General features: G+C 41.4%; 1 protein-coding gene across 4 annotated transcripts in view; it reads left to right on the top strand.

Moving 5' to 3' along the window:
- The window catches only part of znf423 (zinc finger protein 423), a 157045-nt gene that overhangs the window by 64834 nt on the left and 67996 nt on the right, over positions 1-24215 (top strand). Inside the window, exons 4-19 of one of the 4 annotated variants that reach the window (XM_044193153.1) lie at positions 164-341; positions 939-1063; positions 1352-1433; positions 1639-1714; positions 1988-2268; positions 2374-2657; positions 2761-3141; positions 3423-3601; positions 4514-4999; positions 5191-5341; positions 5448-6008; positions 6222-6406; positions 7057-7475; positions 7921-8134; positions 9742-9826; positions 17148-17168. In XM_044193153.1, coding sequence (XP_044049088.1) covers positions 164-341; positions 939-1063; positions 1352-1433; positions 1639-1714; positions 1988-2268; positions 2374-2657; positions 2761-3141; positions 3423-3601; positions 4514-4999; positions 5191-5341; positions 5448-6008; positions 6222-6406; positions 7057-7475; positions 7921-8134; positions 9742-9826; positions 17148-17168 — 3708 coding nt within the window. Of the gene's footprint in view, positions 1-163; positions 342-938; positions 1064-1351; positions 1434-1638; positions 1715-1987; positions 2269-2373; positions 2658-2760; positions 3142-3422; positions 3602-4459; positions 5000-5190; positions 5342-5447; positions 6009-6221; positions 6407-7056; positions 7476-7920; positions 8135-9741; positions 9827-17147; positions 17169-24215 lie in introns of all 4 variants that reach the window. The other 3 variants (XM_044193151.1, XM_044193150.1, XM_044193152.1) reach the window with 3 other exon arrangements.

The raw sequence follows: 24215 nt of genomic DNA, 5'->3' as shown, positions 1-24215 counted from the left end.
AACTTCTTCTTAATCATTCTAATGCTCCCTGTTTTACCCCCACTTTTTTCTGTCTGTGCTCTCCTGTCTCTTTTTTTGTAAATCCTGCAGCTGTGTAAAAAAATTGTATTTGTGTTTTCTTGCTGTAGACGAATCAAAGGGACTTATTTTCATTTTCTCTCAGATGGTGATGATGACCCAGCAGGGCTGTCCTGGGTGCCTTCCTCGCCCTCCAGTAAAGATTTGGCATCGCCCTCACAGATGCCCGATGGCTGCTGTGACCTCGGCATGGCCACTGGCGGCGAGGAGGAAGGAGGCGCTGGTCTGCCGTACCCCTGCCAGTTCTGTGACAAGTCCTTCAGGTAAAAGCAACACGTTTGGTTCCACAAGATGCTGCAGGTGACATCTTGGTGCACTGGCACGCATCACATGGTGTATTGGAGACAATAACACTAATGTCATATTTGGCTGCATCCTCATATCCCACTCATGAATATCAATGTGAACATGAATAAACAGTTTTCTGAATATTACCATGGTAACATGGACCACTAAGGCAAACAGTGAAAGAAATGAGGTGAATACATTTATCGATAACCTCTCCAGGGACTAACTCAAGACCCACTTTAAGAACAGCTGTCACATACACCATAAAGTCATCATCATGATCCTCTTTATTACTCCTTCTACCTAGCTGTCCTCTCTATTCTTCTATTTCCTTTCTTATTGCTGAATATTTTTTTAAAAAAGTTTTAATTTCAACTCACCTTTGAAACTAAAGGTGATTTTATTAGAAATGTATTTAGTACTTAAATGTTTTTTAGTAAGGGTGTTTTATTTTGTTAAAGCACTGTATAAACTCTTAAAAATGCTATTGAAATAAAAGGAAATAATTTTTTATTATTGAAAATTATTATTTGTGAATGGCTGTTCGTCTATCTCCTCTTGATCCTCCTCAGCCGTCTGAGCTACCTGAAGCGCCATGAGCAGATTCACAGCGACAAGCTGCCTTTTAAGTGTACCTTCTGCAGCCGTCTGTTTAAACACAAGAGGAGCAGAGACCGCCATGTCAAACTCCACACAGGTAGATAATAAATAAGTCTTGGACTTTTGTCTTTCAGGCCTGTTAAGTATGCATATGTATATTAAGACCTAATGGTTATTTAATAAACCTGGAATTTTTCGTTATTCAAGAATTAAATAAGGGAAAACACCAAAATCAGACTTGATTTAGGAGATTTACACTCAACAGTGGCAACATGTTAAGTGTGTCAGTGGCAACACGTGTTCTGGCTGTCAATGTTTTGAGGTCTGTATTATAATGTTGTTTTTCTGAAGAAAATATCTCTCATAAATCTGTTAATTGATACAGGAGATAAGAAGTATAGTTGTCAGGAATGTGAAGCTGCATTCTCCCGCTCTGATCACCTGAAGATCCATCTGAAGACACACAGGTAACTGCTTCTGATCCTATTATTATGAAATCTGTACTTCATGTTGAAATTGAAATGTTCATCTGACGTTCATTATTTTTTTTATCCCTGATTCCAATGTTTTGTTTCCAATTTAGATATTTGAAATTGCTTTTGATTTATAATTGATTTTTCAACTGCGTCTATTCGTGACTGTTTTTTTTTTTTTTTTAATTCACACCTCCAGCTCCAGCAAACCGTTTAAGTGCAGTGTGTGTAAGCGTGGCTTCTCCTCCACCTCATCACTGCAGAGCCACATGCAGGTACACAGTTGATGTATTTTTACTTTAAATGTCACTGTTAAAATGCCTTGTTCTTCTTTATACTACTGCTCATGTACTTATTATTCCCATTGTTTCTTAAGCAATTTCCAAAATAAGTTACAATGGCAAAGAATCAAAATAAGAAAGTGACACAATTACTAATAATGCATTTGTTTTTAACTAGTACAAGCTTTATTGTCATCATGTTGTCATTCGACAGAATATTTTACAACATATGCTTCTTTACATCTTGACTACTTCCTGACTCGACAGGCTCACCGCAAGAACCGAGAGCACCTTGCACTGAGGAGTGAGAGGGATGGAGGGAAGAAAGGAGTAGGAGGAGATGGTGACCTGGAGCAGGACCTGTATATGTGTGATTACTGTGAGGAGACGTTCAACCAGACGGATGAGCTAGAGAAACACGTCCTGACCAGACACCCCCAACTGTCTGACCGAGCTGACTTGCAGTGCATCCACTGTCCTGAGATCTTTCTAGACGAGGCTTCTCTCCTCACGCATATTGAAACACAGCACGCCAACCGCAAACACAAGTACTACAGAGCTTTGCTTTTTAAAGTTTTCAAACTACTGATTTTCATTAATGTGGAATGCTGGAATGGAACTTGCATTTTACTGGTCTTTTTCTGTACCCCCAGATGTCCTGTCTGTTCAGAACAGTTCCCATCTGTGGAGGATGTCTACTGCCACTTAGACAGCCATCGCCAGCCTGACTCCTCCAATCACAGCGCTGCTAGCCCTGACCCCGCGCTGGGCAGTGTGGCCTCAATGAGCTCGGCCACTCCGGACTCTAGTGCCAGCCTGGAGAGAGGGTCTACGCCAGACTCTACCCTAAAGCCCAGCCAGGGCAGTGAACGAGGCCGCAGAAGAGGCACAGACACTGGGGATGAGATTGGGATAAGCCTGGGTCATCAAGGTGGAGGTATAGTACACTAGTCGCTTATCTACAGAGTAGCCAGTCCAGTTACATCCATTTATTTGATAGCCAACACTTGGGTTAAAAGTTTGTCTGTCTGTCTCTACAGGTGGAGGAGGGAACTGGGGTAAAGTGACGTACTCTTGCCCTTACTGCTCGAAGAGAGACTTCCACAGCCTGGCTGTGTTGGAGATCCACTTGAAGACCATCCATGCAGATAAGCCGCAGCAGAGCCATACATGTCATCTCTGCCTGGACACTCTGCCAACGCTCTACAACCTCAACGAACATGTGCGCAAAGCTCACCGCACCAGTGGAGGAGCTGTGGGCACAGCAGCAGCAGCTTTTCCCCTGCTGCAGTTCACTAACGTTACAGCGTTCCACTGTAACTACTGCCCAGACATGTTTGGAGACATCAACTCTCTGCAAGAACACATCAGAGTATCGCACTGCCTGCCTGGTGGGATTGTGGCAGGATCCACCACATTAGGTGTGTTGTTGAAGAAAGCTACTCTTCCTACAATGGAAAGTAACTTAAATATGTCAGAGCATAGATTTTGCCGGTACATTGTTTGTTAAGAGTGCTTGTTTCTGGACTGAGAAAGGCTGTTGTAATATATAACATGGTTGTTGTTTGATTAGTATTTGGTTTAAATGGCTATTTAGCAGGAATTTCCTTTGGAATATCCTATTATGTACATTACCCTACATAACAGTATCATAATGTAATTTGATGGACTCTAACAATGTGACTTAATTCCTCCATCCTAGAAGGGAACCATGCCTTCTTCTGCAACCAGTGCTCCATGGGATTCTTGACGGAGTCTTCGTTGACAGAACACATTCAGCAGACGCACTGCACCTCCATTGGGGGCGGAGCTGCGTCTGGAGGAGCGGTGGCCAAACTGGAGTCTCCTGTACTACAGGCTGCATCGCAGTCCTTCATGGAGGTGAGAATCAAGAATTAGTCAAGAATTACATTTCAAAAACAACCTTTTAATCAGAGTTGATAAGAATTGAATGTAGCTTGGCTGTCTTTGCACATGTCAAAGCTATTAATTCAATTCAATTCAATTTTATTTATATAGCGCCAATTCATAACAGAAGTTATCTCATTGCACTTTTCCTATAGAGCAGGTCTAGACCGTTCTCTTATTATTTACAGAGACCCAACCAATCTCACTGGTTGAGCTAATGAGCAATAAGCTGGTTCCTATTTAATTAAGTGGTTTTCTGTACTTTGTTATGAGCCCAATGAAGCGATAAATCAGGCTTATTGCTTCATTGGGCTATGTCAATTCAGATTAAAGATCCTTGATAATTTTACTTCATGAATGATTTTCTTAGCTGTGTCTACGATTAATCAGTGTGCAGTTACTGTGGGTAACTGCTGGTCTGGTCTGGAGTTGATTCAAACCAAATTTTAAATTTCTTGGTTCTCGGTCACAGGTGCTGGGCAACAAACACATCAAAAAGGACAATTGTCCGCCCACTGCTTTCTTGTTGCCCACTTTTATTTCATGCGGACATGAAAAAAATTTCGACCACAGATTCCTTCATTTTTATACATTATACTAAGGCTTTAAAAGACACTTGGCTTTCTAATGTTCTCAGTCTCCTAATAATTGACGTGTGTGTTTATTATATCTGAACTTGCAAAGTTATGGTGATGGCTTTAGTTTATGGCCTGTGCTTGTCTCCGTCTATCCCTGTCTTTCCCATCTTTACTTTTACTCCGAACACTAAATAACAGTATTTGTCAATGTATAATAATCTTAAAAAAGTAAAGAGTTATTGTCCATGTACAGGTTTACTCCTGCCCTTACTGCACCAATTCTCCTATCTTCGGCTCACTCCTCAAGCTCACCAAGCACATAAAGGAGAACCACAAGAACATCCCGTTGGCTAACAACAAACGGCAGGCAAAGGTTGCCGACCTAAGCCCCGCCTCCTCTGATGTAGAGATCTCCTCCCCGAAACGCCACAGACTGGGAGGCGACTCCACCCCCTCCATGGGGAGCAACGGGGACTACCCGTGCAACCAGTGTGACCTGCGATTTGCCAGCTTTGAGGCTTTCCAGGCCCACCTAAAGTCACACCTGGAGATGCTGCTGAGGCGCCAGTCCTGCCCCCAGTGCAACAAGGAGGACTTTGAATCCCAGGAGGCATTGCTTCAACACCTGACAGTGCACTATACCACCACGTCGACCCAGTATGTGTGTGAGAGCTGCGATAAGCAGTTCTCCTCAGTAGATGACCTGCAGAAACACCTACTGGACATGCACACATTTGTCCTGTACCACTGCACTCTCTGCCAGGAGGTCTTTGACTCCAAGGTCTCCATACAGGTGAATGAGACAGCCTCCTTCTTTTGGGTGTTATTTATTTTCCTTTTTTTATCTTTATAAAGAATACTCACATCAGTGCATGAACAAGAAAGTATGTGTACTATATGGTTTGTAAAATGAATACATTAGTGAAACGACCATAGAAATTAACCATCTTGGATTGCTTCTTCCATCCACTTTCTGCCATTCAGGTGCATTTGGCAGTGAAGCATAGCAATGAGAAGAAGCTGTTTCGCTGCACAGCCTGTGCCTGGGACTTCAGGAAGGAGACAGATCTTCAGCTCCATGTTAAGCATAACCACCTGGGCCACAGGTCAGGCCTCCCAGGGGGACTCGGAGCAGGTACAGTACACCTTGCCTGGGATTATTGGCTGAGTTTCATTAGAAAAGTAGACCCAACAAGCAAAAGTGTTTCCAGTCATATCTCAACCTGACTTCTGTCTGATAGGACTCAAGCCCCGGAAGTGCATCTTCTGTGGAGAGACATTTGGGACAGAGGTGGAGCTGCAATGCCACATCACCACACACAGCAAGAAGTTCACATGTCGCTTCTGCGGCAAAGCTTTCCATGCCATGTCACTGCTAGAGAGACACCTGAGGGACAAGCACTGCATCTTCGATGGCGGCCATGTCACTGGCAATGGAGGTGGTACAGGGAGTAGTGGGAGTCAGAACGGGACGCCAAATGGGCTGGCACAGTCCTCTAAGCGAGGAGGAGGAGGAAGTGGTGGCAATGGAGGTGCAGGAGGCGTTGAAAGAGCAACAGTGGCAGCTGCTGAACAAGCCGACCTGCAGAACATGTTGCTGAAGAGCGCAGTTGTGGGAGGAGGAGCTGGCCAGGGAGCAGACACAGCCAACAGCCATGAGGCAAGCGGAGGTGAGGAGGAGCTGGACAATTCAGAGCCCATGTATGCCTGTGATATCTGCGGAGCGGCCTACACTATGGAGTCGCTTCTGCAGAACCACCGGCTGCGTGACCACAACATCCGACCGGGTGAAGATGACGCTGGTAAGATTTGCTTTCAATCATCAACTGCTTGTTTTGAAGGATTTCTTTATTTTACTTTTTAATTACAATTGACAGCTTATTACAGTATATTAAAAAGAAGTCTTTCATATTTGTGACTAATCATAATTGAATTTTACCTAAGTCCTATAAAATACAGGTATAATTATAGCCAGAATAATATATCAGTGATAATGTAGTTATTTTGTTTACCAGGTTCTCGAAAGAAGAAGGCAGACTTCATCAAGGGGAACCACAAGTGCAATGTTTGCTCCAGAACATTCTTCTCTGAGAATGGACTTCGTGAGCACGCCCAGACGCATCGTGGCCCTGCCAAACACTACATGTGTCCAATATGTGGCGAGCGTTTCCCCTCTCTGCTAACCCTCACTGAACACAAGGTACTTTTATACAGTATATATTTTGCTGTGTGCATGTGTTTTGAGGATGTTTCAGCATGTAATTTGGAGGTTTATATGTAGGGAACAAATACATTCAGTGGATTCCCTCACAGGTATAACAACACAGCCGTCTGTGTAGAGACATCTTTTTGCTTTTTGCTTTTGTTACTTTCTTGTTGCTTTGTGTGTGTATCTGTCTTTTGATCCTGAAACTACTTTGGCTGCTTTGAGTTTAGACTTAGAAAAATGTTAAATTGTCCTAAGAGAGGCAATTTGTTCTGCACCACAATACAGGAGAAATGTTTGCATATTTAAAAAATGAATTGTGTAATGCAACTACAGTCAGTTATTATGACAACAGTATCTTTTTTATGTTTATGTAAAAGACTTTGACAAGGCAACACTTGGTGTTTTGGGCCAACATCTTGCTATTTCATAAAATGTTTTTTAGACCTTTTAATTCAGTTTTTGTATTTACAATATCACAATTTAATTAATAAATTATAAAGGGTTTTCATGTACCACCACACTGATTATGATTTTGTTGCTTCTGTATATGCTGTTATGTTTGATGAAAGACTGTGGTATTATTACTCACTACTTTGCGTGTCGTCATGTTCATACTTTCTGTGTATATTCGTTCTCTGCAGGTGACCCACAGTAAGAGCCTGGACACAGGAACCTGTCGAATCTGTAAGATGCCCCTGCAGAGTGAGGAGGAGTTTATAGAGCATTGCCAGATGCACCCTGACCTCCGCAACTCCCTCACCGGCTTCCGCTGCGTCGTCTGCATGCAGACCGTCACTTCCACCCTGGAGCTGAAGATCCATGGCACCTTCCACATGCAGAAGCTTTCCACTGGTTCTGGACTTGGGGGAGCTGTAGGAGGAGGTGGAAATGGACTAGGAGGAGGGAACGGCTCAGCCTCTTCATCCCCTAACGGGCAGCTGCAGCAGCATAAGTTGTATAAATGCGCCTTCTGCCTAAAGGAGTTCAAGAACAAAGGGGAGCTGGTGAAGCTGGATGTCAACGGCCTGCCTTATGGCCTCTGTGCTGGCTGCATGAGCAGGTAGGGTAACCCTGTAGAGAATGGTGTGTGTTAATATAGACACACTTAAGTCAACAATAGATAACTTTTTTAAAACAACAGTTGCACATTGTTATACTACAAGAGACACATCAGTAAATGTACATTTTAGACTAACTTTATAAAACTATAGGGGAAAATGTTTTCAAAGAGAGTGTTCCTCATTAGTTGCCTATGGCACTCTTTTGACCACTTCAGATGATAATACTGTTGTTTTCATGGTCTCTTGATATGTGGTGCAAGTGCAGTTTTGTTGGTTTTCGCCAAAAGGTGTACACGCATTTTCTAGTATTCCTAAAGTGCATGTGGGAAAAGGGGCATCAGATATATTTAAGAGCTCAACCCAACACACAGATACACGTTTTGTTAAGCAACAATTTGGATCGCTGAAATCAGCTAAACTAAATTCAATGCTCAATCACATCAGGGGCACGAATGGTCAGAGCCCCAGCCAGGGAGGAGCTGCTACGCCCGGGGACACGCAGGGAGAGAAGGCCATAGCCGGGCTGAGGTGTCCAGAGTGTGGGGTGAAGTTTGAAAGCCTGGAGGACTTGGAGAGTCACGTCCAGACAGATCACCCTGAGGTCAGCCCTGAAACCAGCGCAGCAGGAAAGAAGGCTGAGGCTTCACCTGCACCTAAGGTGAGACATTATTGACTGAGATAAGACAGAGAGATAAATGCTTGTATAGAAATTGTTTTGGTGTCTACTCAAATCCTCTCAAACCAAACGTTGGCATTGCTTTTTACTAAGGTGAGGAGGAAGTTTGGTAATGTTATTAAAAAATATATCTGTTGTGCTTCTCAAAAAAATAAAATGAACAGAACTGAGAGTGCAGTGAGGCAGATGAAATCTTACACAATATAATTATGGCCAGTACTGTATTTGAAATTCATGTTAGTAAGAAAAACAGCATTTAACAGATGGACACATTTTCTTGAGTGCAGGAGACTCAAAAATCCTGCTGAACTGTATGTTTGCATGAGTCGTGTGTGCGTGCATGCTGCTGCTTTTGTGTCTGTAGCTTGCATACATGTGCTTGTGTGTATGTCGGTGTGTGTCAGCTGAGCCCCACTGGGTCCTGCGGCTGGGGCGTGCTGAGGCATTGTGGGAGCTGTTCGCTCTACTTGATATTGACAGTCAGGCTCCCCGGGACCTGCCGCGTGTCTATGTGTGTGAGTGTGTGTACTTGCAAGTGAGTGTGTGTGTTTGTGTGTGTGTGTTAGAGGCAGTTCCCAGGGACCCTCTGTCTTACCTGCACCTTTGTTTCTGCTTAGTCTAACAGCACAAAGCAGACAAAGTAGGATTTCTCACTGTGTGTGTGTGTGTGTGTGTGTGTGTGTGTGTGTGTGTACTCAGTCTAGCAGGCTGAAGCAGCAGAGAGATAGTGGAAGTGGGGCCTTTGTGTATTTTGTATGTGTTTGTGCATGAGTGATTGCTGTGTGCTATGAATGGATAAGCAGAGTCTCTGCTTCTCTCTCTCTCTCTCTCTCTCTGTTTCTGTGTCTCTCACCCTTGTTTCTCTGGCTCTTTCTGTCTCTTTCTCTCTCTCTTGTCCTCTTTTCTTCTACACTCGTTCCTTCTGTTTCATTGCTTCTTCTCTTAATCTTTTTCTTTTTTGTGATCAAATTTTTATTGTTATTTGAACCGAAGAAGTGTAGACATACAATCAGCAATACAGCAGTGAATAAAAGTAATAAAACAAAACGCTATTCGTATAAGGACTGGTCAGTAAGTCTTAATCATTTTCTTGTTCACTCCCTCTCTTATTAATTTCTCCCTCTCTTTCTTTGCAGAGGTCTTACTTGTGTGTGTGTGTGTGTGTGTGTGTGTGTGTGTGTGTGTGTGTGTGTGTGTGTAACTGCATACCTCTTCTTCCATTCTCCAAGTCTCCAAAGACTTAGACTTTCAGTGCTGCTTGATTAGTGTGAGACTTTGTGGGATTCACAAGTCTCACATGTTGAGGGTTGAGAGCAAAAGGGGCAAGAGTGCAAAAACATTTTTACATTTATTTTCTTACATTTTCTTAAGCGTTTTCTTTTCTGGCTGTCACTAGAAAATGCTTTTCATTATTGAGCCTTTCTATTTTCTTGAAATGTGCTTGAAATGTGTTTGTGTTTCTGATTTCACAAGAGTGTTTGTGTGTTTTTAACTGTTGTTCAGCAGAATAAACATATTGTTTCACATGAAAGTTAATGTTTTTGAACTCCAATGTTGAAAGTTGGTGTTTGTATGTCTTCATCTTACAGAAAAAGACCTACCAGTGTATTAAATGCCAAATGACGTTTGAGACAGAAAGGGAGATCCAGATTCATGTTGCTAATCACATGATCGGTGAGTAAGGCACAGCTCTTCCACTCTGTTTTGTGTTATATTCCTAAGTGTGTGAGTGTGTGACTGTGTCGAAATTGCATTTGGGTGACTGGCATGTCTCGTCTCCTTGTTTAGTTTCTTGGTTCAACAGCACAACTATTGCAGGTGTGTTCTTCCCACACACATTTAATAGAAACACTAGCTGACACAGCAGCTAGCCAGAGCAACAAACATACACAAAAACACACATACAGAGGTGTGAGACAGATAGGTGAAATGAAGAGCTCTTCTTGATTTGTGGCCTGCCTGGACTAGCTGTTGTGCAATTTACCACTTGGCTGCACCTCTGACGGTTGGAAAACATGACTAAGAAAACAGTCGAAATTACAGATTTTTTAAAAAACTTTATTCACTGAGTAAAACAAGAGAAATCTTTCAGGAGCCACAGTTACATATAATCACTCCAACATGAAACACCTGGCTATTCATCACTTAATTGCGTTTATAGAGGTATATGCATATATATAATACTTAGGCATTGGAATTGCCTCCATAGGAAGAGAGAGCAGTAGAAAAAACACGCTCATTAGGCTCTAAGGTAGTGAACACGCACAGGTATTTTTATTTATTTAATTTAATACTTACCCAAGCCAACAATTTCAGTTTAAAGGTTGACTAGTCCACCTCCTGTTATACTGTTGTACTTTGGCAACAATGTAATACATGATCAAAAACAAATGCTTTATTCTAATGTGTATGACTAAGACGTTGCACTTGTACCTTTAGTCACGTACTTGTCTGGCCAGCTGCTTTTGCATGAAATAAAATAAGCAAGAGACAGCCAGAGCCATTGTTGTGAGGAAGATATTTCATCATTTTGGTCCCATTATCGCCTGTTAAGAGCTGAGAAATGGTTTGAGATTCTTTGTGAGTGCACCTATTCTAAGTGTGTGTGTGTGTTTAACTAAAACTTGTGTTTAACTAAAAACTACCACTGTAGTTTGAAGTCTGTTCTTTTATGAGCTTCCCCTGTGACGTTTTTTTCCGCTCGCCACTAATTTGCTGCCTTAGCATCTCTGTCGTCATGGAGATTAACGAGGTGGACCTGTGAGTTGTTCTGGGGAACAAACGCTCTGCACCCCCCACCCTCAGCGCCTCGCCAGACCTGACAGGCAATCCCAGAGTCACTGATGTACTCTGGTGTGTGTGTGTGTGTGTGTGTGTGTGCGAGTGCTGACATAGCTTTGAGTTGCCTAGTAATGTCTGGAGACGTTAGAAAAGAGAGCTGAAACAGAAGTACAGCTAGAGTAACTTTTACTTCGTTCCCCTGTGGACACACACACACACACACACACACACACACACACACACACACACACAAGGACAAACTCTCCCACACATGCACACATGAAAGAACACACGCTAAGTATAGTTTCTACCATCTTTTATCTACTGTTTCTCTCTGTCCGTCTTCTTCACTCTTTACTGCATTATTGAAACAACCCCCTTTCATTCTATTTCTGTCCTCCTCCTCTCCTTGTGTTCCTCCGACCTTCTCCTTTCCTTGCTTCTAACCGTCTTTGATCTCCTACCACTTCTTCCATCTCACCTTCGTTCCTCCACCCTGAGAATCCTGCCAGTCATTCTGCCATTTCTCTCAGTGTTACCACCACTTCTCTTCTTTGTCTGATAGATAACTCATCCCTCTCTGCTTCTGTCTCTCACTCTGTCTTTTCCTCCTGTTTCCTGGATCCCTCACGCCCTCACATATACACACACACACACACGCGCGCGCGCGCATTCCCACACAGTGGTGGTAGTTTTGGGTTAATTAACATGCTAATTGTGTGAAAACCTAGCACAGATTAATTATGAAATTGCGGCAGATTATTTTTAAGAGCTTGCCCAGTTCGTGCTATTACATTCCCTACAGCACTACCCACCCCCATCCCAAGAAGAAGGGAGCAAATACTAACGAGAGACATCTTATTTGGTATAAAAGCATTAGTGGTGAGAGAATTACAAGATCAAAAAGATATTCATTTCTCTATCATCTTTCATTTTCTCCCTTTGACTGTAGGTCTTTCATTTTTTTGAGCTCTGTTTTCTCCTCACTTTAACACAGTGCACAAGTGCACAGTCATGAATAAAAAGTTTCAATGCAGCCAAAACAAATATATCCCTGGCTTCATTAAGGGCTCATGTAGTCAACATTGTGTTGTGTCTTAGCACAGCAAACCTCCCAAACACCAGATACATGGATTTACCTGCACATAACAAGGATAAAGTTTTGAAATTCTGTACCTGTGAGGCCTCATAACTGCAGCAATTCTCCTCTCTCACACTATACTTAAGCTCAAAAGTTTAATTTCTCTGTTAAGCAGTATTAAAGTTCCCACTGATTAAGTCAAATGCCAGATGAAAACTGCAATTTGTGTCAATTGGTTGACAAAATTTGGATTTAGTGTATCTGGTTACAAGACAAGGTCCTAACAGAGCTTTTCTCTCTTAGTTTCTGTAATTTTCTTGTCTCTGGATCTCAGCTCACTTCAACTCAGCGGATTGCATTCTTCTCATGTTTGCATTGTGCTGCAAATGAACAAAATGATTCCTTCCCCAAATGGAAAAACCCTGTTATCTCCCTATCCCCAGTCAGTTTAAATTCTCAAACCTTAATTATACTGTGTTAAGGTTTTATTATGGCTATGGTGTAGATGGCAGAGTGAATTCTGTGTAGGCTCTACCTATTTCGGTGTCATGGAGTCATATATTCAGTAGAGATTCATATATATATATATATATATATATAAAAGAGTTTATGTTATAGGCACCTATACTGTAGGCACATCTGTATAGGTGATTCTGGCAGACATGCTAATGCACAGAAACACGTTTCTTCACATGCTCAGGGTGTGGATACAAACACACCTGGGCACCAGCAGGCACAATATGTGATGGTGTGAAAGTGTTATCCTTACGTTCTTCTTTTCCGCTCTCCTTAATCCTCATTTTCTTCTTTTATAACACCCCTTATTTTCATCTTTGTGGAAAGTGTCACTGCCTGTCTACCAGTCTCATCAGGACACACATGCACACTTTATCATCAGCTCTCACATTCAATAACTCTGCCACTGGTAGGAGTGCTTGTGTCACTTTTGATATTCTCACATGGATCAGTGAAACACCCTCAGGTATTAGACTACCTCTCAGCCTGTCTGCCGGTCTGTGTTACTGAAATATGTGAAAATCTAAAATAACATTAAATGTTAAGAGGTCTGCCTCCCATCCAGTCAATGACCATGACGTGTTTCTGCTGCTCTTCAGTCACACAAACCTGTTAACGTTATGTCGACGTTTTTGACTGGTGGGGGTAGCAGAGAGGAGAGAGTTTCCTATTGGCTTATCGAGTCCAGTAATGTGATTGTCACATTGCTCCATGGGTAATACATTACGCACCCCACAGTCCTGTTAATTACGCTGTCAGAAAGAGAAAGTGAGACAACATTCAAGCAGATAGAGGAAGAGAGGGTCAAAGTGAGAAGTCAAGAGAGGAATCCTTGTAGTGCTGAGAAGGAGGAATCATCACAAGTATGACTGCTCCACCTGTATTTGGGCTCAAGCCAACAGCAGTTTGGTGACCAAAAATGATTAACTACTTATTGCTTATCATTTATTTCAAAATTTGTATTATTGTTACTTACTTATTTGGAGCAGTTATTCATCATTATACCTTTTGTTACTATTATTATTATATACATATTACTTATGCATCTATACATTCAATAAAATAACAGCTTTATGATATATTCACACAACATTTTTCCAACCTGCCAACAGCTGGTTGGCAGGCTGCTTTTTTTTTTTTTTTTGTTATAAATATAGCAAGTGGCTGCAAGGGACAAAGGCACTCTCTGGGTGTCTTTTCAACAGAGCATTTTCAAGTTGAGAAAGGTTGAACATTTTGAGAAAGAAGTGAGAAAATGTTATTATGGTTGTAGAGAGAAAGTTAATCATTGTTCATAAGGTGAGAAGGGTAAGAATAAAGAAATAACAAATCATGTTCACTTAACTCTGAATGTCTGCCAGTTTGAATATGTAGTTTTAAAATAACATAGCAATCACCTCTAATAATGTAGAAATGAAAATCAGCACCACACACACTGGCATGTTTAAGACTTAACATTTAAAGAAGAGACCCTAAAATGCTACTAGTTCTCAGCCCCAGTTTATGCTTTACTGTGATGGTATAGTCACACCCTGTGTGTGTTCCCGCAAGCCTTGGCTCTAACACAGCACACAAGTTAATTAAAACACCATGTGGTCAATGTCCTGCTCTAGATGCAGAGACAGGAAGAGACGAAGAGACTTGAGGGAAGAGAGGCAAGAAAGGAGGGAAAAAGAAATCATGCAAAAAGGTTGAAGGGGCAAAAGAAAATCAACAGTTGAATTTCTTTCTCTCTTGGTTTGTTCACCAGTTTGGCAGATTTTGCATACACTGGTTCTGAATCTATTATAGGGCTTTACAAGGTGTTGTCATGTAATGTCAGGCAGCACTTATCTGTAGGCAGTTATCTGTACAGCCCTGTGTTTGTGGTCAGTTTATGATGATGTGGCTTGGCCGAAGCCGAGTAGCTAATGCTAGCATGTATGGATTGATCTCCTATTGACTTTTCTGGCTTGTAGCTTCAGCCAGTAAGCATGTGTGATGTAATGTGTGTCATGATGTAACGTGAAAGTTAAACTGGATAGAATGAGAGAAACTCTTCACAGGTGTCCAGCTGTTTTTTTTTTCTCCAGATTTATATTAAGTGATTGGGCAGAACCACAACAACATTTGTAATGTTTAAATTGGTTCTGAACACTGAATAATGTTGGCACACTGGTAGTGTCCACACTTCACATTGTTAAAAACACACACACACACACACACACACACACACACACACACACACACACACACACACACACACACACACACACACGCGCGCACAGCCTCAGTTCATCTCCCACACCCTGAGGAGAGAGAGAGAGAAATGGAGTTATCCATTCATTGCCTCAGGTACCAGCTCGCCATTTGAGAATTTTTTTGGTGTTTTTGTGTGTAAGACAAAATCCTTAGGGCGAGTACAGTGCACATCCTATATGTACATTTAAATAAGGTTTAATGTGTACAAATTGCATGCAAAAATACATACATTATATAAAACAGCTTTGAGCATGTGTTAACTTATGTATTTTATAGAATAGTTTGGTTAGTTACATGGTTATGTTTTTTGTTTTTTATCATTATCAGTGAATAGTGGTCTACTGTGTGTGTGTGTGTGTGTGTGTGTGTGTGTGTGTGTGTGTGTGTGTGTGTGTGTGTGTGTGTGAGAGAGAGAGAGAGATTGTACATGCACTTGTTTCTTTGAGATAAAAGAAGAATTCTGTCCACCCAGGATTTTGTATCGTGTCTGGTGTGTGCGTTTGTGTGTGGGTTGAGGGCATATCCCACCTGCGTTTGTGTGTGTGTGTGCGTGTGCGTGCGTGTGTGTATGTGTAATCACAAAGCTGTGTGCGTTCGGTTTTTCTAGCCCCCAACACGGCTGAACAGGTGGGAAGGGGTGGGAGTGCTTGTAGAAGTAGAGATGAGAAGAGAATTTAAAACACCGGGGGGGGGGTTAGGAGAGACGAAAGAAAGAGGCAGAGCCGAGAGGGGTGGAAGGTGGCGCCGAAGAAGAGGGATGACCGTAAACTTTTTTATCTCTGCATGTAGAGCTGCCCAGTCACATCAGCTAATTTTTGTTCATCATCACACAAGACCTTGTAGCAAAATCATGAAGGTATTCAATAGTTCCCTATTTTGTAATGTGTGTTTTAGCTGTTTGTCATGACTCGATTAGTTCTCCTCTTTTCATTGTATGTACATGTGTATTTGTTTGTGTGTGTATGTGTGCATGTCTACTTGGACCGCACCACAGCGATTCTTGGCAGGCTTTATTGTTTTCTGCTGTGCAGCTGCACATCATGAAGAACTTCCCTCCCTGTGTGATAGTGTGAGGTGAAGACACGATTGTGTGTGTGTGTGTGTGTGTGTGTGTGTGTGTGTGTGATAATACAGTATATCCAGTCTGACCTGTATGGAATCAAACAGCAGCTTCCACCCCAAAAATTCCCACTTATCCCCTGATGTTGAATGTAGATTTGCTTAAAAACTTAATGTAATAGCAAATACAAGCAGGTGAGAGCAAACCACCAATATAAACAAAAATCTGTTACACCTTTAAAACACACTAGTGCGAGATGTTTTTAAAACCCTCTCTGGCTACCACTTAATGTTGTGTACGTGAGAATGTTCTCACTTATGGAAAGGTATCCTCCCCAGACACACACACACACACACACACACACACACACACACATACATCCCTAAATAAGGTCCTTGACAGCATGACTTTCTGAGTGTTGCATGCAGCCACTAATGCTTTACTAATCACCTCAGTCTAGATTTCACAGCATGACACCTCACTTCTCAAACACATGTAAACACGCCCTCTCTCTCTCTCTCTCTGACTTTTTCTCTCTCTCACAAACATATTTAATATGTGTGTCTGCACCAAACACGTGCAGTGTGTGCACACAAAGAGCCACACACAGCATGTTATCTTCCCTTTCCATTGGTCCTAATCAGGGACCAATCTTCAATTAGCATACTCACTGTAACCCTTACTTAGATCTGCCAATAACACTATACACCATCTCCCTCCCTCTCTCTCTCTCTCTGTCTCCATTCTAATACCTTTGGTAAAATTTCCTAACCTAACCATTACTTTCCCTACTTCTTTCACCTGCTACCCTCCCTCCATCTCCTTTTCTTTACTTCCTTTCTGTCCATCACTGTAACCTTTAGCTGCAGCAGCTTTAAGAAGTCAGCTTTGAGACGTAATTATACATCTGTGTGCAGGTGTCACTGTAGTTATGCTGCAGCTGCTGAGAGTGAGAGAGAGCTGCTATAATTTTACATACTGTAGGCCTCAGCAGCACCACAAAAAGAGTGTCATGTCATTCAAGACATGACACTATTCTTGATGATGAATTCTTACTGTCACTTTGTGAGTTGGTAACAAAGGTGGCAAAGAGAGGTTTTTCACCAGCTTCACAAGCTAATTTGTCTACAATACAACTGAGGAGAAATGGCTAGTCTTTAAACCTGCTTCATGTTGTGTTCACTAACAAGGTATAAATCAACGTTTTGCCTCCGCCACACACACACACACACCACGTTCACACTACGTATTACTAACCCTGCCCATTCTCTCCTCCGCTCTCCCCCATCCCCACCTGCCTATTGGATGGCCCATAGAAGAGCCCACCTGTCGGCAAGGTTTGTCCCCTTTCTGTCTCCTTAGCTCGCACTATGAGCAAGGCAGCATTGTGCTGTCTCACTGCCTGCCCATCAGCATTTCATTCTCTTGCTTTTTATATATAGAGATTAGTATTCAGTATGTACTAGCTTTGATTCTTTATTGAACACAAGATGTTGGCAAATCACATATTGTTAGCAACCATGTGCAAAAGCCACATTGCATGATGTGGAAAAACGTGGAAGTAGAAATGTAGCTTAACTCAGGCTAAAAATTGTTCACAATTTTCTCAGTAGCAGAAATCAATGTGCATAATAGAAACAGCATAAACTGTATCCAAAAAAGTCTTTAGTGATGATTTTGAATTTGACACATTTTAACCGAATCTTTGCACAATTACCCCTCACCTCACCTCAACTCCTCATTCACCCCAATCCCTGCTGCTAGCTGCATGCTTCATTGTCCTTCCCACCTCATACGCACCACACACACAGAAACACACACATGCGTGCACACACAGATGCCTTGGAGGTATTGAGAGGCCACTCACCTGGATCTAAGTGCTCCCTGTGGAGTGTGGTGGCTAATGATGTGTCCTCAGCATGAGCTTTACTTACTTATTTACATCAGTGCACTCTAATAGTGTTTGGTAGCCTGCCCTATTCACATTCTTCACAGATTTGATAATCAATACTTCGGGGACATACTTTTAAACTGTGTTCTTGTTGGCCTGACACATGTCAACTGGCCAGGGTTAGCATCAGTTCACTCTGAATATTCCCTTTTCAAAAAGCTGCAACTGCCCTTTTTTTTTTTTTTTTCCTTAATGGTCCCTGAATGAAGTCCAGTATTTTTCACTTGAATCACTAGCACTTTCACTTTTTGATTTCACCTTTGCAAACCAAAAACAGTTTATGAACCCGTCTGTGTGAGTAAGGCATTAAATAAACTCAGTTCCTTGAGGTTGTGCTTATCTGCCAGTTCAGAGCAGTCAACCTGTATTCAGTCTGTCTGTTAGCCTGCAGTCAAATCTGTGATGCGCTTGACTAGTAATGTCGGCCTGCTGTCTAAGCAGCCGTCCCAAGGGCTGTGGCTGAGCCGGTGTGTGTCCGTGCACAACTTTCTGTGCTTCCTAGTGCGCGCGCCCCCCCCCCTTTTACACACAAACACACACACACACCTATCTGTATGTGTGTGTGGTAGTAGGCAGGGTCTGGTGTGGTTACTTTTTGTCACTGAAGACTTAATGAGGCGAATAAGAAGCTTTTAGAGTCATTGGAGGTGGATAATGCGGTTGAGGGTTTACTCATGTATGTGTGTGTTTGTGGGAGTCTTGCCACCGGCTAGCAACATTGCTGTTCTCTTCTGCCCTGCTGCACCTGAACTAATAAGCTACAGACTACTCTGCCTTCTGTGTTGTTGGGTGTGTGCCTGTGTCTGCACTAATGCTCTGGACTGAAGAAAGCGCTTCACTTACTGCAGTTATTTTTCCTGGGGTTCACCGGTCATACCAGAAACTGATGTTACAGCGCAGCATTTCACAAATAAGAGAGTGAACAGGAGAATTTCAATGTTCCCCTGAACTGAAAGTATGTCGAAGTAAGAGGACATCTTGTCAAACAGTCAGAAAAAATGGAAAAACGGCTATGAAGTACTGCCGGAACACTGCTAATCCTATCCCAGGCACTAGTGTCTTGTCTGAGAGAGTTTTTAGCACCACAGGTGATGGCATGTCTTCGCAGAGGAGTGTGCTTAACTCTCAACACACTGATCAGTTGGTGTTTCTTAAGAAAAATAGTAAAGCTGTTTACACACCGTTCACTCACCCAGCACCTCCCCTCAAACACTTCCACTCGTTGGTACTGTCACTACTAATACTACTACTGCCAGTGTCTTTAATGTTACTATTACTGGTATTACTACAGCTGACAATGAAATGTGGTTTTTTTATTTGCTTATTTATTTCACTTTAGTTTTATTGGCATTACATGTAAAGACCAAAGCATAAAAGAAAATAGTGGGCAAAAAAAGAGAAAATTATGATAATTTTAGCATAAACTGGTGCTATAAAAAAATTAAAAAAATATATTACTACATTTATTATTTTTTAAATAATGCATAGTACATACAGTAAATCTGCTGTCTAATACACTTGTAGAAATATTATGTGTGTTACACAATCAAATTAAATCAAAGTAGCTGAATCACAAATAACAAATTCAGTCACGATAAAGCAATTTATTCTCACCTTTACTTATTTCTATATAGCAAAGTCTATCAAAGTTACGATACCTGACCTTACTGTCAGTTGATGGAAAAGTTTACGTTTAATCTTCTACATTCTACCAAATATAGTATACAGTATTTCTTAGGCATTTCAATACTCTCTCTTGAGTCACTTATTTGTTCATGGTATCCTCGGATCAGTTAGTTCAGTATAATGTTTAGTTAATAGGATTAAAAAACTGATTTGTGAACAGTTTGACTAGTACTGAGTACTGAGCAGGATGTTGGTCTGCACTGTGATGGTATGAACGTAGGAACAGATGACAGCGCCCCCCCTCCCCCTTTCTGTCTTCCATCCTTCCCTACATCCCTTCTTCCCTCCCTCCCTCCCCTGCCACCTGGAGCCAGCGAGCTGTGACACCAGAGGGAGGGAGGGAGTGATGATGAAGGGACAAGGGACTGGAAAGAGAAATAGAGAGAGAACCACAGAGGGCTATATGAAGGACAGAAGAAGGAATGGAAGGATGGGAGAGTAAAAGATGAGAAGGGGCGTATGTAGGCATATGTAAATAAAAGAAAACACTATACCAAATCTATTTTGATAATAGATTTACTTTAATGGTAAACAGTCATAACATAACAAACACAACACAGTCCATAGCCCCATGTGAGATTCTTCCAAGTACTGTGCTTCACTGTTAGTGCTAGTTTGGACCGAATAAAAAAAAAAAAAGAATTTTGCAGATTATTGTAATTATTTTCAAATATTTAACCTTCATTCAGAAAATCTGAATATATTTGCTCTTTTTCAGCTTTACTGTGCTTCACATTTACATACAATCTCAACTGGAACCTGTCCAGTATAACCTTAGTCTTCTGCATCTCCTTACTTTTTGGCCACAAGTTTGAAGGTCTATCATCAAGGCTACTGCCCAGCCGTGAGTGTGCATTAAAATACTGTACTTTATGCCATCAAAAGAAAAATGGAAAGCAATTTTAAATCAGTATGGAAAAATTAGCACATGCATTTCTGACTTCCAAGTGCAAAGAACAAATGCACACACTATGATGTTGCCAGGAATTCATGTAGAATGTGGATATGATTTATCAGTGTAACGTTCTCATAAAACATTAATTTGTTAACAGCAGAGTCCATTTACTCACCCTGCGTGGTTCATTCTTTATCATTGTCACACCTCCTCTGTCATCCTGTTTCATATATTTCTCTAAGCTCCTCTGACACTGTTAAAAGAAAGTGTTTGCTATTTGTTAGTCCCCTTAACCTGCCATTGTCTGCTTTATCGACTGTGCATGAATACATAGACAGAACTGTCAGTGTATTTCTGTGTGTGTGTGTGTGTGTGTGTGTGTGTGTGTGTTTTGAAGGCTCGGAGCACGGTGGTCCCCTGGAGAGCTCATTTTGTCGTCTTCTCGCTTGATTTACCTTCTTCTTCTTCTTCTGCTGTTTATTACCAGTCATTACAAGCTGTTTGGAAACCTAATAGGACACACTGACAAATAGACTGGGAGAGACCCAACCAGGACAGGCATTGGAACACAAAATAACTGTGTGTGTGTGTGTGTGTGTGTCTGTGTGTGTTTGTGTGTGTGTGTGTGTAAGAGAGAGAGTGAGTACTTGTGTGTCATGTTTCATGTTTGCCTGTGAGAATATTTGTACATGCAACATCAGCTATCTGAACTCATGTATAGAAGTTGTCTGCTTTGTGTGAGTGATGTCTTTGTCAGCCCTCTCTGTGTAGGTAGGTGTGTGTATATGTGTGTGTGTTTGAGAGGGTGGCCAAAGATAGAGGGCTATATACCATACTGTCTTCCCCCCCTCCCCTCTCCTCTTTCTCTGTCTCAACCCGTCCAGGTGTGGCTGCACCAGCTGCTAAAGAGAACGGGACAATAACACACACGCACACACACCCGCTAACATACACGCAGACTTCCTCTCTATCTCTGCTGGCTAATTGTCACAAGACAAACAAGGCGCTTTGCCTTTATGCGCTTCATAAACAGGGGCCAAGCAACAATTAACTCCCTGCTTAATTCACTAACTATTCTGAATTCATTTTCTCCTGTGACAGGCACATCTGTCACAGCTGGTAGCAAGTGAGTGTGTATGTCTTTGTGTGTGGGAGACAGAGTTTGGATGTATAGTGTATAGTAATGCAATCAGGCTGTAGACCAACCATGGTTTGTCCTTCCTGGGCTACTGTAGAAACATGATGGTGCAATATGGCAACCTCCGTGGAAGGAGACCCGCTCCCTATGTAGATAAAAACGGCTCATTCTAAGGTAACGAAAACGCAACGATTCTTATTTTCAGGTGATTATACACTAATGAAAACATACTTATAAATATTATATTCCATTTCTGCCAATAGCTCCTCCTAAATGGTTCACAGTGGACCTTTTAAGTAAAGTTTGACTGGATTGGACTACTATCTATGGAGAAATGGTCCTGATGAAAACTGTTAACAGCAAGTTCTGTGGATTGTCCAAAATAGCAAGGGCACTGACTCTGGAAAGACATGTTCGTCGTCAAATAAAAATCCAAATTGTAATTTGTCAGTGCTGTGAACACCACAGATGAAATTCCAATCACCTCAATTTTATTGGTGGACGTAGAAAATGTAAACACAGATATCTCAGAAACTGGGCAAATAAAATCAAAACTATCTGCATGGTTTGTTACCACTAGAGTCATGTGAGGAAATATTTTTTTTTGTAATTTCGGGAAATCGACCCTTTTAATGAATATTTCATTATTCATCCTCTGCTAGCAAATGTTTTGGGACTAGTAGAAATGTGATTTTACTCACCCTGTGGATTCGCAACAAAAATCATACAGTTCTATTCCTGTATGTAAATACACATAAACATAAACATTACGTACCAAAAATATAACATTGAAAAATATGTTCAAATGTATGCAGGATAAAGTAGTATGACATTTATAAAAAGTAACACAGTGTTATATATGGAAGAGGAATATTAAAAACTAAAGAAAGCAGTGTGAGATAATGGGATCGAGGGGAAGATAATTGAGTGAAGAAGGGACAGATAGACAAACATGAGTAAAAGTGATACTAAACGCCAGAATGTCACTGAAGTAAGTGAGAAATTGAGACTTTAAGATGTTGACAGAAATAGTGGCGATTACAGATTAACGGCATAGATTCATACTGATGGCAAACAGTAGGGAAGGAAACAGACTGATGCAGAGATAGAATCTGCAGAGGACAACAGGAGAGGGATAAAGAGACAACTGAATGCAGATCAATATGCAGAAATGAAGAGAGAGTGGGGGTGTGGATGGGTGGATCAAGATGAATAAAGCGAGAGACGGAAGTAGAGTGAGTCGGTGGAGAGTGAGACAGAGAGGATGAGAGCGATTTCTGGCAGTTTTTGGCTCACGCTCAGTCCTCTTGCCGAGCAGCTGGACTTCATTAGTGGCTGGTGTTAATTACTGGGACTATACACACACACATGCAGATAAGTGCGCGCACACTCACACAGACTGTGATTCAGGGTCACCTTGCTAGCCTTGTTTGAACCAGCAGAGAGAGGGGGAGATGGTGCCAGACAGACAGAAAAACAGAAATGGAGACAGCTCACACACAAGTGTCAGTCCACTATGGGAGTTTTATATGTTATTATTGGTAGTTTGAGCAGCTGCATAGTGAGCAGCTAGATGGACAGGTGATAGTTCTTCCAGTCGGTGGATGAACACAATTAGATGTGCATACAGACTGTCGAGTGTAATAAATAAGGTATAGCTACAGAGAGCAGGGGAAAGCCAGAAGTTTGGAGATAATAGAGTAGGTGATTATGGAGATGATTAGGAAGATAAAGGTGGTTGCCCTTGGATTTCTTTAAGAAGCAGCATAAATGGGTTTCACAAGGTGTTAAGGTTTGCCTTTGTACTAATACCACGATAATGATTAGTTATTTAAACAATGTACTGTAAAACACTGAAACCAGTCTGTCATAGTAAGGACCATGACTTTGTGGCGAAGAATTGTAACTACTGGAATAACACCTTCTCAGCTGCACTATTCATGAGGCAGCTGTAAAGCTCCAGTGATGCATGAGTCACTGCTCAAATGCATCTACACAATGCTTTTTAAAAAACATGTCAAATCTTTATTTAATTACCTAAGGAGGTCACAGTTTATGCAATATAGGCAACATGAGTTAATGCACCCTTTTCCTTAGATTTCACCATCTTGACATTTTGGTGTCACAATATGACACCACTGGACAGGAGCCCCTTCAGCAAGCTCATCTTGAAGTTAACATAATAAAAGACGTAAACAATATGTTGCGTCAGAACCTAATCAGTGGCGAGAACCATGCCAGAGTAATGAAGAGCATAGTTCCTTCTTTTGTTCATTGATAATGTCTTCTTCTCCATCTTGTTGTTTTGAGCTTGATGCTTTGTTACTCTTCCTCTGCTGATGTCATGCATGAGCTGATTCCCTGCTGTTCATGCAGACCAAATGAATTCCGCAAACACACTTTTATATGTTATAGTTATATATAATATAACTTTCAGACAAATAAAATGCAATTCAAAGTGCTTTACAAGAGATTGACAAAATTTAGGATATAAAAAATGGAATTAGAGACTAAAGCACACTAAAACAGTCAAAAACTGAAAGTTAAATGAATGACAACAATAAAAGATGTATAGTTAAGATAGTAAAAAAATAAACAAGTGAATAAATCAATAATAAAAGTAAAATATTAATAAAATAAATAGATAATAATGATAAAATACATATAAATAATAAAACCATAAAAGTATAAAAATACTACATAAGTGCCAGACT

This window comes from Siniperca chuatsi, linkage group LG4 (assembly GCF_020085105.1).
Source record: "Siniperca chuatsi isolate FFG_IHB_CAS linkage group LG4, ASM2008510v1, whole genome shotgun sequence".
Classification (NCBI taxonomy): Eukaryota; Metazoa; Chordata; class Actinopteri; order Centrarchiformes; family Sinipercidae; genus Siniperca; species Siniperca chuatsi.
Note: the sequence above shows the minus strand (reverse complement) of the source record. Positions and strands in the feature narration are given on the sequence as shown.